At 43.0% G+C, this 17,610-nt stretch overlaps 1 protein-coding gene across 3 annotated transcripts in view; it reads right to left on the bottom strand.

Moving 5' to 3' along the window:
* LOC307217616 overlaps positions 1 to 16,904 on the bottom strand; it is an 84,759-nt gene extending 67,855 nt beyond the window's left edge. For all 3 annotated transcript variants that reach the window (XR_013839631.1, XM_079979197.1, XM_079979198.1), the window contains exon 1: positions 16,574 to 16,904. Coding sequence is in view for 2 of the 3 variants with exons in the window: in XM_079979197.1 (XP_079835323.1) it covers positions 16,574 to 16,609 (36 nt within the window). In the remaining variant the exon portion in view is untranslated. The remainder of the gene's footprint in view (positions 1 to 16,573) is intronic.
* Positions 16,905 to 17,610: the final 706 nt, after the last annotated feature.

Raw genomic sequence — 17,610 nt, 5'->3', positions numbered from 1 at the left:
GCAAAGCCTGTAAATATGAAATAAAGATTCACTCCATGAACACTGATGCTTCTCTGTGGACAATAGTGCTTCTATCCTATCACCTTTGGTTCGCACACTGCAGTCTGTCTCCTGCCATGGAGAATCTGCCAGCCAGCAGCAACCACCTTCAACAGCATGAATCAACACCATGAGATCAACAAGCAGCTCATTCAGTAACCCACATTGCAGCATTCTCTGCATATGAATTAAGTCTTAGACCTGAATACCGTACTAAGATATGACCATGGGTTCCCCATCTCCACCCCCAAGCAAAGCTTCTGTAAGATTTTCCCTGGCAGATCGCCATTTATTATACCAGTGCACATTCTCTGTGCTGTCAGAATGGGATGCAAGGGACAGTGTGCTTTGCCACAGTAACAACAAGGAGGAAGAAGTATGGAAACAGTTTTGTTACAATTGGAGCTACAGAATACTTCATCAGAGCTGACAGGGCATGGCTGGGTTTTACGCTGCCTCAGCATTGCTGGCATGATAAAATAGCAAAGAACAAGGCCCATTGGAAAAGCCCTTTGCAGCAAAGTGACCCATCACAAGAAATATGCTGAGGTTCCCCCACTCTCATTCCACACGGACCCAGATCCCACTTGAACATGGCATGAAATATAGCCTGGGCAATAGGGAGCAAGGGAGAAGAAGATGTGCACTCCCCTTTTAAAAATAAAAATGGAGGGGGGAGAACCTCTTTGAAAAATTGCATTTTCATGCACAAGCTCCCAAGACAATGCTAGTTTGCGCTGCACGATTTATATATAGGTGATCTATTTAAAAACAATCTCCCCACAGGCAGGCAGAAGGATGGGGAGGAGGGTTGCAAAGGAGAATGTGGTGGCTTGTAAATTGTCTCCATCTTTCTTTTGCCCTTTTCCAGGATCATGTTAAAAATGACAAAATACAACCCCAGTTGGACTCCTTGCTGCAAGGCCTAGGAAACTGCTGAAAAATGCATCCAACTATCTGTCCATCCAGTTCAAGGGATGCGGGTGGCGCTATGGTCTAATCCTCTGAGCCTCTTGGGCTTGCTGGTTGGAAGGTCGGCGATTTGAATTCCCATGTTGGGGTGAGTTTCCATTCCTCTGTCCCAGCTCCTGCCAACATAGCAGTTTGAAAGCATGCCAGTGCAAGTAGATAAATAGGTACCACTGTGGTGGGAAAGTAAACACCGTTTCCATGCACTCTGGCACTCGTCACAGTCCTCCATGTGCCAGTAGCGGTTTAGTCATGCTGGCCACTTGACCCGGAAAACTGTCTGTGGACAAATGCTTGCTCCCTCGGCCTAAAAGCAAGATGAGTGTCACAATCCCATAGTCGCCTTTGACTGGATTTAACCATCCAAGGGTCTCCGTGGACAATGGTGCTTCTATCCTATCACCTTTGGTTTGCACACTGCAGTCTGTCTCCTGCCATGGAGAATCTGCCAGCCAGCAGCAACCATCTTCAACAGCATGAATCAACACCATGGGATCAACAGGCATATGAATTAAGTCCCAGACCTGAATACCATACTAAGATATGACCATGGGTTCCCCATCCCCACCCCCAAGCAAAACTTCAAAAAGAATCTCCCTGGCAGATCACCATTTATTAAGCCAGTGCACATCTTCTGTGCTGTCAGAATGGGATGCAAGGTACCTTTTTTACCTTTTACCATCCAATTCAGTACTTTGTGCGCTCCAACCTACAGCACCTCTCCAGAGCTACCTGGTCCTTTAAAACTGAAGGTGCCAGGGATCAAAGCACACATTCTGCCACTGAGCTATGACCCCTTCCCTAGTACTGCTCACCCTTCAGCAGACAGAGCTACCCAATCCAAACTGCAGTGTGCCATGAGCAAGCCCTCGTCAGAAAAAGCGCTTGCAGAGCAAATTGCTTCAGGCATAACACAGTAGGCGAGACAAAGTCAAAATATAAATGAATGGAGATCAGACATTATTAACACGATGCTCGGTTGCTGGTTGGCCATTTCTGTGTTAGGTGGATCAGAGTTTGGCAGGTAGCAACCTAGGGATCGCAGAATCAACACTTGCTTTTAAGTACTGCAAGAGGAGGAGGAGGAATTTGGATTTGATATCCCGCTTTATCACTACCCTAGGGAGTCTCAAAGCGGCTAACATTCTCCTTTCCCTTCCTCCCCCACAACAAACACTCTGTGAGGTGAGTTGGGCTGAGAGACTTCAGAGAAGTGTGACTGGCCCAAGGTCACCCAGCAGCTGCATGTGGAGGAGTGGGGAAGTGAACCCGGTTCACCAGATTACGAGTCCACTGCTCTTAACCACTATACCACGCTGGCTCTCATGACGTTCACTCACACTTTCTGACACTGGGTGGTGCAGCCACCAGCACAGATTCCGTGGATGTTCATAGAATGCACAAATTGTACCCCCCATAATCGCCTCCACAACTCCACATATATCCAGACCATGATAACAATGAGCATTTTGCTAGTGATCAAATAATAAACAGGCAACTGAGCATTCAATTAACAAAATATTGACTGGTCAGCATGACCGGCTTCCTATTACTATCTTTTTCTTTCTTGCCAGCAGACCACAAACTTCATTGATTTTGATGGAACAGCCACAATACCTCTATAACACCCCTTACATATTTTTATTTTTGTTTTCATTTTCTGTAAATTTTAACCCTGTCTCCGAGGCAGAAAGCGGCGTTCCGTAATTGTTTGCAAACTGCCAAACCTTCTGCTGCTGGCTCCTTGAGCCGTCAGAGAGTCCCCCTGTGCAGTTTCAAATGTTTATTACTTAATGAACTATGCATAAAATAATATAGAAAGCTGTTTACATATCACTGCATCTGTTCATTACCTAGGTAATAATGCCCTGTGCCTTTTAATGAGTGATTAAAAGTAATAAGAACTGTATTATCATATTGCTTATTAACATGATAATCCAATTAGCCTTGTGTTGAAACAATGATTATCAGGTTGTTAAACAGTGGCACCTAATTATTTTTAGAGACAGTGTGGTGCACTCTTAGCTCACAGGTCTGTATACTTGACCTGCCTTGTTCAGTGGAAAAGAACCAGTACTGTTAAGCACTAAAACAGATACTGTATGCGAAATTACAGTTCTCTGGATGTTATTGGACTACAGCTCCCATGTTCCCTGACTGTTGGCTGTTTTGGCCGAGGCTTTGAGACTTAGACTCCTGGAGGCACAGAGGGGCTGCTTAGAAGTTCACTCAAGGCATTAAACAGAAGTTTCAGACCCAAAATCAGGAAGCCACAGGGAAGCATTAAAATCCCCACCCAACCACGAAACTCACTGGGTGACCTTGGGCCAGTCACTGTCTCTCAGCCTAACCTACTTCACAGGGTTGTTGCAAGAATAAAATAGGGAGAAGGACAACCACATACAACATCTTGAACTCCTTGGAAGAAATAAGATGTAAATGTATAGCTTACTTGGGCAAGTGTCGGAGGACCTGTGTAACTTAAAAGAAAAAGAACAAGATCCAGCCTAACTAGGTCTCAGCAATCCAGTTTTCATTTGGCCACTCACAGTTAATCCACTGCAAGATGATCAACTGGAGATCACCTTTTCAATAGTCTTGTTGAAGTGTTCAAATCAGCATACAGTGGTACCTCAGGTTACATACGCTTCAGGTTGCATAGGCTTCAGGTTACAGACTCCACTAACCCAGAAATAGTACCTTGGGTTAAGAACTTTGTTTAGGATGAGAACAGAAATCATGTTCCGGTGGCGCGGCAGCAGCGGGAGGCCCCATTAGCTAAAGTGGTGCTTCAGGTTAAGAACAGTTTCAGGTTAAGAACGGACCTCCAGAATGACTTAACCCGAGGTACCACTGTATATGGCTAACATAATCTATAAAGAAACTGGTTCCAGGCTGTTTTATATATCGATAGCAGCTTGAACTCAGCCCAGTAGTTCACTGGCAGGCAGTGAATATATTTGAGCACAAATGTCAGTGTGGCATACTGGTTAGAGTGTCGGACTATGACCTGGGAGACCAGGGTTCGAATACCCACTCAGGCATGAAGCTCACTGGGTCACCTTGGGCCAGTCACCATCTCTTAGCCTAACCTACCTCATAGGGTTGCTGTGAGGATGAAATGGGAAGGAGGAGAACTCAGCAGTGGAGGAAGCCTATCGGGCATCTGGGGTGGTCACATGCCCTGTGCCCAGCGGCGGAGCCAGCCACCTGTGGGGTGGGGCGAGCTGGGGCAGGACACTCCACAGGGACTCTGAGGAGTCTGCCTGCCTCCTCCCATTCAGCCGCCCTATAGCTGAGGGGGAGGTGGCAGGCGGACTGTTTGGGGCAGCGCAGGGCCTGTGGGCACCCAAGCTACCACGTCACTCCCAAGAGAAACATGTGGCTAAGGTACACTGCAGGACCCACAGTGAGTGCCGCCCGCCATTTTGTCACCCCCCTCAGTGGTGACACCTGAGGCGGATCACCCCCACCCCCTTCCTCCACCCCTGAGAGAACCATGTACACCACCTTGAGCTCTTTGGAAGGTAAAGGATATTATAAATGTAATAAACAAACAAACAATTGTGCTGCAGCATTTTGCACTAACTGCAGTTTACAGGCCAAAAGAACTTCAATTTCTGTTCTTGGTGATCCTTCCTGTTCTAGATTTTCCAAACCTATCTGTGCATGACTCCTGTTGTACAGTCTCATCACTTATGAAACCCTGCTCAGCTTCTTAACTAAGGCAATTTGTTGTATTGTTTCTTAAGTTGTCAGAATGCCATACCACTCCCAACACCCATTTAACCAAGCAGCAGAAAAAGCTCAACAACTTTGGGGAAAACTAAAAAAAAGCTCAACAACTTTTTCTGTCCAGAAATATGACAACCCTAATTTTGAGCAACCAGTGTTTGCAGTATTCTTTGTAACTGCATTTTCCAGATCCCAATCTGACAACAAAGCACAGTTGACAACAGAGATTAGTGTGTTTGGAATTGGGCAGGGCACCCGATATTTATTCTCACCTTGAGACCACTTTAAAGCCTGTCTAGATCCAAGAATCACCCAAAGCCGGAGCCAGTCCTGGTATAATGCCAGAGTTGAGAGAAAAAATGTTATTTTCTATGCCTGACATCCAGCCATCTCTACAAAATCAGCTATTGCTCACTGATCAAACTGAATGTTCAGATTAGCAGTTCAGCATCTATTTATCACAAGAGATTGAGGAAGGATCTCCTTGAAATTACTAAGCATTCACCAAACGAAGCTCCCTCCAATATTTCATTCATAGTTCATTGAATCATAGAATTGTAAAGTTCAAAGGAGCCCAAATGAACTCCCTGCAATGGGGAATGACAGCTAAATAATCCCTGGCAGTTGACTCCCTGTATCCCATCACCTGAACTGGGCAAACCTTTGGAAAAGATCCAACAGCAACCAGCCTAGCACATTCAAGAACCTGTGATTCTTCCCAGTATCTAATACTCAAAGGTGTGCTGTATGTGCTTTATTAGCCTTAACAGTAGTCAATGACACTGTCAACATAATGGGTTCTTCCAGGCAACCTGTTTATGGAGCACTCCTTCTGATTTGCTTGTGCAAAGTTTTCAGAAAGGTTGTATTAAGTTAGTTGCTTATGGCACAGTCATTCTGATTTGTTTGGCAGGGAAGGCTTAAGTCATGTCACATCAAGCACTGGCTGTCCCACACTCTGCAGGACACTTTCTGCCTCACTTTCCTTACTGCAAAAGTCCATTTTCCCTTTCTTTTCTTGGAAGCAGGTTTGTAGCCCCAGAGTGCCAGATCCGCACTAATTGTGCACCCCAAATCTGGGCATGAATCCCACCCATGAAGCAAGGACAGTCTGGAAGTGTGCAATGTTTAAGCATGGCTAAAGCAGTCGGGGAAATTTGCACTCCTAAAGGGAGGGGAGGGGTTTTCCCATCCCGCCGTGTCCTCTTTGAATTCTTAAGCAGTCAGTCAACACTACATCCGATCTGGCTCTATGAGCAAAGTAATAATGACAAAGGACCTGCAGGTCTCCCCTCTCTTTTCTTAGTTGATAAAGGCTTGGGATAATCTAGTCAGGCGTAATAAAACCAGAAGGTGTATCACATCTGCTGGAACATAGCCCTGACACACTCACAACACCCTGTTTGCTGATACTCGCTGCTTGCCTTTCTGACACTAGTGGCAAGCAATTTCCTTGGAGATGTTTGATCATTATTTCTTGCTCCGTTTGGCCGAGCACTTTAGCTGCCAAATGTTTTGACGAAGTGCAGCTGCCGACTAGATTGGCATCATAACTCCACTCATGGAATGACCCTGTTGCAAAAGGTCATGTGACACCTAACCAAGATTCGCAGTCCATCTGGCTTATGAGCATTGTAGAATTGTGAGTAAAGAGACAGGGATGGATTTAACAGCCAGCCCAGCGCTTGAGTTTAGCCGAGTCATTTTCGAGGGGTATTAAATGCTTGTCTCATTAGACATCTTGTCCAATTTCGACCTTGTTGCCACAATCAGAGTTTGGTAAAGAGATATAGATTGCAGTGGAGTGCAGAAATAAATAGTCTGGGGAGACTGCAGGTTGAAAGAATAAAGAAGGTTTAATACTACTGGCAAACAAAGCCATTCTGAGTACAGGCTTAACTATGGCCATCGTGGAGTGATGAGGTTAATAAAAGGGTGGCTCAACACTCACAGGCTGAAGAAGAAGCAGGAAAGAAGTAAAGAGAAAACAATGTGTAAGAAGTTAGGAAAGAATCAGCAAGGAAAGAATAGCTACTCAGCTCATTAGTAAAGAAACGGCGAATTGGATGAACTATAATTGGATGCACTATAAACATGCAACACCAGATGGCACCAGAGAACAGGGAATTTTAAATGCAGTTTTCCACATATATATATATATTGCAGATGGTGACAGCAGTCATGAAATTAAAAGACACCTGCTCCTTGGGAGAAAAGCAGTGACAAACCTAGACAGCATCTTAAAAAGTAGAGACATCACCTTGCCAACAAAGGTCCATATAGTAAAAGCTATGGTTTTCCCAGTAGTGATGTATGGAAGTGAAAGCTGGACCATAAAGAAGGCTGATCGCCAAAGAATTGATGCTTTTGAATTATGGTGCTGGAAGAGACTCATGAGAGTCCCATGGACTGCAAGAAGATCAAACCTATCCATTCTTAAGGAAATCAGCCCTGAGTGCTCACTGGAAGGACAGATTGTGAAGCTGAGGCTCCAATACTTTGTCCACTTCATGAGAAGAGAAGCCTCCCTGGAAAAGACCCTGATGTTGGGAAAGATGGAGGGCACAAGGAGAAGGGGACGACAGAGGACGAGATGGTTGGATAGTGTTCTCGAAGCTACCAGCATGAGTTTGACCAAACTGCAGGAGGCAGTGGAAGACAGAAGTGCCTGGCGTGCTCTGGTCCATGGGGTCACGAAGAGTCGGACACAACTAAACGACTAATCAACAACAACAACATATTTTTCTTTTGTTAAAACGATCTAATTTCTGACTTATTTAAAGCTGTTTTTCCTGTGTTTAGATCCACCCTAGATGGGGACTTCCGAGCAGCTCCTGAAGCCAGCCAGAGACAACTGCTCCGGGCTGCTGAGACTGCCGCTGCTGCATTTTCCGGGGACATTAGATGAAATCTGGGGACATTCCAGGGATGGAATATGTCCGGGGACTTATTTGCAAATCCGGGGACTGTCCCCTGGAAATGGGGACGTCTGGTAACCCTTCCCTAGATTGCCTTTTCTATCGGTCCCCTACTGGTTCATGTAATGTACTGCAAGCACTGTTGTTTTACTTCCAACAATCAGAAGGGTTGTAGCTCAGTGGTAGAGCACCAGCTTTAAATGCAGAAGGTTCCAGGTTCCCTGTCATCTCCATGTATGGTTGGGAGACCGCTGTCTGAATCCCTGGAAAGCCATTGCCAGACAGTCAGTGTGGAGAATACTGAGCTAGATGGAGCAATGGTCTGACTCTGTATAAGACAGCTTTCTGTGTACTCTAGCAAGTGATACCTGTGCATTCACATGCATATGGATGCAGATGTGCATTGTCATTCATATCCAGTCCCTACAGAACTTAATGGATGTGTCTCTTGCAGACATCTTGGAGGATGTTGTTATCCACACTATTAGTGCATGTGCACATGTGAACCAATATCTTACAGATCCTTTCAAAGAAATATCGGTCTGGGTATCTTTTCTGGAGATGACTGAACTCTGCGGACCTAGTTGCAATGCACATTTTTAGTTTAGAAACACCAACATTGCTTATTTCTCTTATAGGCAGGAAGCAACAAGGATCAACATTGCTTATTTCTCTTATAGGCAGGAAGCAACAAGGATCAACCTAAATAATAATAATAATAATAATAATAATAATAATAATAATAATATCCCGCCCTCCCCAGCCTAAACCGGGCTCAGACCGGCTAACAACAGTAAAATAATACAACATTCTAAAATTATTTCTTTATAAAATCACTTCAAATTAAATTAATGGCAACCATTGAGTTAGAGTTATGTGAGGATTGCAAAAGGAGGGGGTCAGGCTGTGCCCTGGCCAAAGGCTTGGTGGAACAGCTCTGTCTTGCAGGCCCTGCGGAAAGATGTCAGGTCCCGCAGGGCCCTAGTCTCTTATGACAGAGCGTTCCACCAGACTAGAGCCACAGCTGAAAAAGCCCTGGCTCTTGTTGAGGCCAGCCTAACCTCCCTGTGGCCTGAGATCTCCAGAGCGTCTGCATGTGAAACTGCTTTATCAGCTTGAAGCACCAATACTGGAAGTGAAAATAGCAAAATGGATAATGGATGTAATTCACACAGGCTACCTACTCCCACATGACATGGACCATAAACTTCTAAAGTTCATCTCATCAACCATGCACACTAGTTTATGGTGGGAAAATTCCCCAGGGAATTCCCCAACTATTATGGATAGGCTATTTTGTAGGAGCCACTAGAGCTTCTCTGGATGGGAGTTTACTTAGCTTGAACTATCACATGGTTCCCTTCAATGGTGCCATGCTCATTGCTCAGAGTAGAGCCAAAGTAAAGACATTATTTGAGAACATGAGCAGAGCTCCAGTTGAACTGAGTTTCTTAATACCAACTACTAGCCCATCCATGGCTACTGGTCACAAATTCAACCTGCACATTCAGATTCTGCATGGCACTGAATACCAACTGCTGGGACCAAGAACAGCAAAGATCTGCTGCCTTTGTGCCCTATTTATAGGCTTCCCAGAAACATCTGGTTGGAGAAGAAGAAGCACTGATCTGATCCAACACGACTCTTGTGTTCTTCTGTCACTATCTGGAGCTGCTAGCTAGGTACCACAAAAGATAACTAGAGTTGGATAAAGACCTTCAATGCATTGCATATACATTATTTCATCAATCATTCTAATGCTATAAGGCTGGTCAGTATTGTTGCAATGTAAGGGGGGAAGGCAAAAGTGGCACCTTCTATCATATGTAGTAGACATGTAAGGTAGTAAAAGAATTTTGGGAAATGATATATAATGAATCGAGGGGGAAATGTTTAAAATAACTTTTTGTAAAAAAAAAAAAAAAACAGAACAAAAGAAAACCCTGAAGCCTTTTGTTTAGGAATTCTAGGTCCCGAAATCCCAATGGAGCAGAAAATACTATTTATATATGTGACCACAGCTGTGTGGATGTTATTGGCCCAGAGATGGAAAGACGACAAAGTCCCGACCAGAGAAGAATGGCAGATTAAGTTGATGGATTATCCTGAAACGGCAAAAATGACTGGAAGAATCAGAAACCAGGAAGACCAAAACTTTAATAAGGAATTGGGGAAAATTATAATTTACCTTAAAAACCATTGTAAACGGTTGAAATCGTTAGTAGGATTGGAATAACACTTGTAGTTTAATGGTGGATTTTGGATATAATGAAGATGTAAAAGATTTGGGTTATTATAAAAGATGCAGGAGGAAACGATAAATAATAGGACCCACAAAGGAGGAGGGAGGTCCAGGAGATTCTTTGGAATCTTATTTTTACTTTCTATGTTGGATATGTGATTGTAAAATTCTAATTTGAAAAACCAAATAAATAAATTTATAAAAATAAAAAGTGGCTTTTTAAAAAAGCTAACAAGTCCATGACTGTAGTGAAATTTGGACTCCCCAGTATATACTCTGAGCCATCATTCATTTACAACACTCTCCCCAATGTAGGCTCCGCTGCCACAGTCAGCTGCGGTCTCTGCTTTGCCAGCATCCTGTTATAGCACACCAGACCTGACTCTTTAGCGCAGTCCAGCCTTGGCTGCTTCTCTGAGTTAATAAGTCCGTTTGGTGTCAGCACCAGCTCCCTCAAGGGGTTTAATAAATTGAAAGCCTCCATGTGAAATGCAAGTCACGCCCATTATGTCAGTGGAATGTACTTCCAAGTGTATTTAGGATTATATCTCCAGCAGTTAAATCAAACATGGGCAGACTTTCTGGAAATAGGTGTAATGCTTCAAACCAACTTTGGAGCCACAATTATCTAAATGGCTTTTAACCAGCGGTCTGCCAAAATTGCATCAACACAGAAGCACTTTCATCAGAGGGGATTATGCGTTGAATGATCTACTTGTCACATGGGGGCTTTTCTGTCAGTGATACAACCCCAAAATAGCCCCCTGCCATTTTCTTGGAGAATTATGTATCGGAAAAGAAATGTCTCCACTTTATCCAAAAGTTTGCAGCTTGGGATGCAGGAGAAATCTGGTTTAGTTTGGATTTTAATGCAAACCTACCAAATGCTAGGACAATATGCAAACTGAAAAACAGCTATCTTGCAGAATTTCGTGCTGCTCCAAATATTATGACACAGTTCTCCAACCAAATAATGCGTACAACAATGTTCATATTGGAGGGGGGAATATAAAAATGCATACATTCGTGAAAGTAGCACATAAGAATGCCATTATATTACAGGAAATTGCATGCAAAAAAAATGTGTAGCAAGCAAAATGACAAACCAAAATGTGTGCATTGGGAGAAATTTGCACTATGATGCTTACAAGTTTTCATGAGGACTTTAAAAGAAATATTGCAAAGCCATGCAGAAACTGCAAGAAACCAAAACTTGACATATCCATCCCTCCCTGATTACCACTCAGTGATATTGCTCATTTTGTAATGCTAGACCAGCCTTCCACCAAGCTACTGGCCTTCAGATGTTTAGGGCTACAACTCCCATAATCCTTGATTATTGACCACCCTACCTGAGACTGTAAATCCAAAAGTACTGGAGGGCACAAGGTTGGGAAAGCCTGCAGCGGACATTACTCTGGGAGGGAGTCCAGTGCTTTCAGCATCAGCCACACATCTCCCAGCATGCCTAGCTTTGGCCTCACTGTTGTGGTGATGGTTGCTTTTGTGGGTGCCCCTACAATGCTCAAGTCACAGACAAAGCTTCCATCCGCACGATCACAACAGATTGTCTGGTTATGCACAACAGATTATTTGGATATTTCGTGGCCTCATTTGTAGATCTCTTCCCTTAACCCTAGTGCTCTGTATCTTGCGAATGCTGAGAAGACCGCAGCTCTTGGTATCAGGGCTGTAAGCCAAATGACCTCTTCCTCCTCCCTTTATAGTTCACTTAGTTTTAATCAACCACTTTGCAGCACCATATTCCCCAGGCTTCTTATCAATTTTGTTAGACTTTTAGTTAAAGGCCACCTCTCCTATGCAATTGATTTCCCCCCACCGGTCCTTGGCAAGGTTGTTTGGGGTTGATTTTTCACTGTATATATACAGCAAGTGATCGATTGCATTTAAATAAGGCAAAATTAATCTATATCTCTTGGGTATGTATATTCATGGACTCCAAAGAGATCTTTTGCAGCTCGATTCATAGACTCTCTTTTTTTCATAAACGTTACATTTCAATGTAATTTTGTTCAGGGACTGGAGAAATTGTTAAATAAGACCTTCCAGAAAAGCTCAGTTAGTAGGGAGGTCTTGTAGTGAACTTAAATGGATGCTCACCACTCCAGATTCACATGAAGAAGCCAGTTTACATCTGGTTTACCATGGGTCAATCAGGTATCACTGTTAACGTTGATTGGTGCCTTCTGTGCAGGCTCAACAGTGGTCGGTCAATGGTAGATATGCTGTCCATGTTCCTCTAATAATATTTGCTTCAATGGATATTGTTTGGCTGTTGACTTTGCTGCTGGTGCAATATATGATTGCTTTATATCACTGTTGGCCGTGGCAGAGTGACCACCAAGCAATCCAGGATCTTTGGATCGATGTGCCCAGTTACCACTCATTGTTACAAGAAAAGACCATCTTCCAAATTTTTTTTTCCCTTTTCAATTTACTATGACAGTAGAACACCGGGAGCAAAATAGAATCAAAGCATAAACCGGAGTACCCCTATTTCCCAGCCCCACCAATTAATATTTGTCTTCGCAACTAAAACGAGTGTACATTTTTCAAGATAAATCATGGCAGATAAGAAGTTAAGGATGCTACAGTTTACAAAGTGGGTAAGCCAGTAATGCAAAAATAAATTTAAAAAATAAATCACAGACTGTTAGCAAAAAGGTAGCCTTGGCTAACAGGACAGGATCATGAACCAGCATGAAGCAGAGATTCACCAGCTCTCCACCATCCAGCAAAGAAGAAAAAAAGGGGGGGACAATTCAGAGACATGAGTACTCTGTAAAATAGATAAATAAAAGTTAAACTGCAACCCTGGTTTAAATTAAGCTGGTTAAAAGCTATCGGCACCCAGTGTTTTTTTTCTAGGGGGATGCAGGGGTACACATACCCCTAAACGTTTTGTGAATCTAAGTTGAGGGGAAGTATTTCCATATGAGTAGGAAAATGAGAGTACCCCTAAATATATTTTTTTTGGGGGGAGCACTGTTGGCACCAATAGGATTTAAGCAGCCAGTGTACACATTGGCAGCTGAAAGCTTGATTAATCTACTACTGTATAATCTGGGAAAATCCACCATCCCTGATTTCAGCTAGTTAGAAAGTACATGGGGATCAAGACAGTGTGGGGCATTTGCTTTGGTGGATAAGGGAACTGCAGAATGACAATTGGAAAGGCGGCACAAAATAGAAAATTTAAATGTTTGCATTGCAACACAGATTAGCTGTGGTATTTTGAATTAGTGCATTTTCTAATCTAATCAGCTGATCTGCACAAATATGTTTTCCATCATACCAATATGATGTTACCCACTTAGAGGTTTTCTAACCATCAAACGTGTGTGTGTGTGTGTGGTAAATAAGATAAATAAATAACAGAGTACAAAACCCAATCTTACTAGTTAATTGGAAAACCATTTAAAATGCATCACCTAAGGCAGCAGCCCAAGAACCAGAACCAGCCCTGCGCAAAGAGGGTTTGGAATACTCCACCAGCAAACATTCTGTTTTAGTGACACTGACTCCAACATGAAATACTATCTCGTGGGGAAGCATTTCTGATTAAAAACCAATTTTAAAGCTCTCATTTTTAATCCGTGGTTAATGAAATCATGGGCCCGCTGCCACAATTAATCAGATAATAGTAATCTGCATTAGGGATCGTATTTCAAGTAGCCCTGAGGGAAACTTTGCATCAGCTCTTTGCACAAGGGAATATTCTTCCCCTCACATGCCCCGCTACAGCTGCTCTGTGGGAGGGTGCTGCACATGTGTGGGGTGGGGAGTGGGGAAAGTCCCATTGTGCAAGCAGAACTTGGTCCATTTCAAACATGGCTCCATCTAGCACAGTATTGTCTACATTGACCAAAATCGGCTCACCTGGGCTTCAGACAGAGGCCTCTTGTGGCCTTAGTCTGATATGGTGGAAACTAACATGGCACCTTCCATATTCAAATCAGATGCTCTCCCTACTAAGACCCTAAGTAGTAGTAGTTGTAATAATAATAATAATAATAATAATAATAATAATAATAATAATAATATATTATTTGTACCCCGCCCATCTGGTTGGGTTTCCCCAGCCACTCTGGGCGGCTTCCAACAAAGACCAAAAATACACTAAGATATCACACATCAAAAACTTCCCTGAATATGCCTTCATATGTCTTCTGAAAGTCAGATAGTTGTTTATCTCTTTGACATCTGATGGGAGGGCGTTCCACAGGGCAGGGGCCACTACCGAGAAGGCCCTCTGCCTGGTTGCCTGTAGCTTTGCTTCTCGCAATGAGGGAACCACCACGGCGCGGGACCTCAGCATCCCGGCAGAACGATGGGGGTGAAGACACTCCCTCAGGTATACAGAACCGAGGCCGTTTAGGGCTTTCAAGGTCAACACCAACACTTTGAATTGTGCTCGGAAACGTACTGGGAGCCAATGTAGGTCTTTCAAGACCAGTGTTATGTGGTCTCGGTGGCCGCCCCCAGTCACCAGTCTAGCTGCCGCATTCTGGATTTGTTGTAGTAGTACCAAAGTACCAAAGATTGCTGATGATCTTACAGCTGTTGCACTCCTGGATCTGCACACTGGAAGATGAAGGCACTAATGGTGTTCTTAGGGCCAAATTAGATGTGAGGATCCAGCCATATCCATATATCTGTTCAGCAGAAAGTGTATCTTTCAGTTTTAAACATGTAATGGAACTTGCAGGTCCATTGATCCAAACATTATATATATATATATATATATATATATATATATATATATACACACACACACCATATATCTATATACGGTATATCATTAAAGATTTTTTTGTGTTAAAAAACAGATGGACAGGGAAAGGTACATTTATCATCTCCACTTTCAATTCATAGTTTCCCCTTATCTGTCCCCCCCTCTCTTTTCTCCCAACCAATGTCTATGATAAAAGTGTCTCTCACTAAATGTGAGTGCTCCAAGCATTGTAACCTCCCCACTCCCACCCCAGCTCAGCTCACTTTAGTCAGAGAATCCAACTAAACATTAGGAAGAGCTTTCTGACAGTCAGAGCTGTTCTACAGTGGAGTTGGACTACCTTGGAAAGTGGTGGACTCTCAACTGGAGGTCTTTAAACAGAAGTTAGATGACCATCTGTCAGGGATTCTTTAGCTATGGGATTGGACTCCATGATCCTTGGTCGGGGCAGACTTTGGCAATCTTTGTTAGTGCAGCATCCTGTTTGAGGCCAAAATCTGACGCCCCAGAAGGAACTTCTCAATCATCTCATCTCAACTTTGCGCCCCTCAGTTCGGTGCCCTATGCGGGGGAAACTGCCTGCACTGCCCTAAATCTGACAAGGGATCTTGGGGATCCCTTCCAACTCTACAATTCTATGATTCAATGAGTACAGTGGTACCTTGGTTTATGAACTTAATCTGTTCCGGAAGTCCTTTCTTAAACCAAAACCATTCTTAAACCGAGGCGCACTTTCCCTAATGAGGCCTCCCACCACCAGTGCCCTTCCACCGTTCGGAATCCGTTCTTAGACCAAGGTAAAGTTCTCAAACCAAGACACTATTTCCCTTTTTTTAAAAAAAATATTTATTTATTAAAGTTCTTATGTTACATCGGTAAACATTATCATATTACATCACAAGACTTATTATACTATAATTTTCAACATATATACAAAGTTTATATACTAAAAGAAAAGAAAAGGGGGAAAGGGAAAAAACAAGGACAAAAAACTATTCCAAAATCATATATGTACCAACACTTTGGACTTCCTGTCTATCCCGTTGTATATTCCTTTTTTACAAATGAATGTACTCTTATTATTGTATATTTCTTTACATTTTATCTAATACATTCTCATATCAATATGTACCCTTGGTCTTATTTCTCAACTCAGTCTCTCTCCAACATCAATAGAATGCTAGCATAGATAGTGAACCTTTACTGTATTTTTGAACATATATCTTATATCTATCTCTCAAGACACTATTTCCAGTTTTGCAAAGTTTGTAAACCAAAGCGTTCTTAAACCGGACTGTTCTTAAACCGAGGTACCACTGTACTGAAGCAAGGCAGAGAAAATACAAAGCAACAGTGAGCAGTGAGGAAAGAAAGCAGAGGTGGCCCTCACTCGACTTGCCTGCAGGATCCACTTAATGTAAAGCATAGGCACACGCACACGCACACACATACACACACACACACACACACACACACAACTCTCACTTGATACATGAATGAAGCAGACACAGGAATAAATGCACATGTGCCCATCACATCTACTTTGGTCCCTAACAGTTACTTAATGATTATCTAGGCTCTTAGGCTGCTATCTCCAAATCACTTAAGCTTGCTTAATCTTGACAATGGGACAAAAGTGGATCTTGTGAAGTATATATACTGCATTAAGAAGTCTGTATGATCGCTCTGTAAGGAGCTAACTCAAACTGATACTTCTTATCCCCCAGCAGCCATGTAAGTGAGGTGCACAGGATTGCAGTCATAATTCTTAATTGATGGACTCCTCTTCCTATGTTAGACAATCTGTAACATCCCAGACAATGCTGTTTACAAGCTGCCTGCAAGCAGGCTCATATTAGTTGTGCCTAGCGAATGCCATTGGCAGCTAAAGGGAGAAAGAATGTATTCCTTTACCTGTGGAACGACATCTAGAGCTTTTGCATTCTCCATCGCTTCTCCTTATTTCAGCAGTTTCCCACAAGAGTCCATTCTGTTGTTTATTTATGAAGAACACTTGCTTTTCCACAATACAGCTTTTCCCTTTTCCCACTCTGCTTCTCAGAAGTTCTCGACCAGAACAATTATTAATTAATTGACCATTTCTTCCTCGTATGAGCTCATATCTCAACGAGAAAGGGAAGTTACCCAGGCGGTTTCTGGTAATTACCTCTGAAGGGAGGGGACGACAAAGCTTGTTTGCTTTATTTCTGGTTTCCCTTTTCGTTACTTCCTTTTAGTGGATATATCAGAGACATAACCTAGTAATACACCCAGGTTTATTTGAAAGCAGTGTCTGTTGGTTGCTGGAGCAACATTTGAATAGGGAGAGCTGTAATCTATGGGTTTGCTCAGTTCTCCAAGCACAGGTACACTAACATCTTTAGCATATGCGCTGCCAGGGTGCAAAGATCCACCCAGTGTCCCCAAATTTAGTTTAGCTGCCCCCCAAGGTGTCAAAGGTGCTGCTGACCTCGCTGCCGCATAGCAGCTCAATACAATATGTAACATAATATTTTGATGTAAGAGTTAATTTTGCATGCACGGCGCCATTGAGAATGACAAGCACCACCAATGAGCCTGACAAACACCGCTGTTGTGAATGACAAGCGCCGCCTCTGGCACAGCACGTCTTTGGTAAATGAGTGCACAAAGTCGAAAGTCCTTTAGTAAAGCAATATAGTAACAATAGTAAAACATTTCGGTAATACCTAAGTATATATGTATTTTGTTTTTCTAGCTTCATCAAAATTATTTATTATTTCATAACAGGTAGATAGTTAAGAGTTTAGACGGCTTCAGCGGTGGGTGCCTGGCATGTTACAGTTGTTTTCCAGCTGTGGAGAAGCCATGTAGCCCAGATCTTGACCTACACACCAGGGGAAGGCATGCATCTATTGTGAGTGGCTATCTTTTGCAGACTGAAAGCAAGAACAGCAATTACTGATCATATT

This window comes from Podarcis cretensis (genome assembly GCF_951804945.1).
Source record: "Podarcis cretensis genome assembly, chromosome: 6".
Classification (NCBI taxonomy): Eukaryota; Metazoa; Chordata; class Lepidosauria; order Squamata; family Lacertidae; genus Podarcis; species Podarcis cretensis.
Note: the sequence above shows the minus strand (reverse complement) of the source record. Positions and strands in the feature narration are given on the sequence as shown.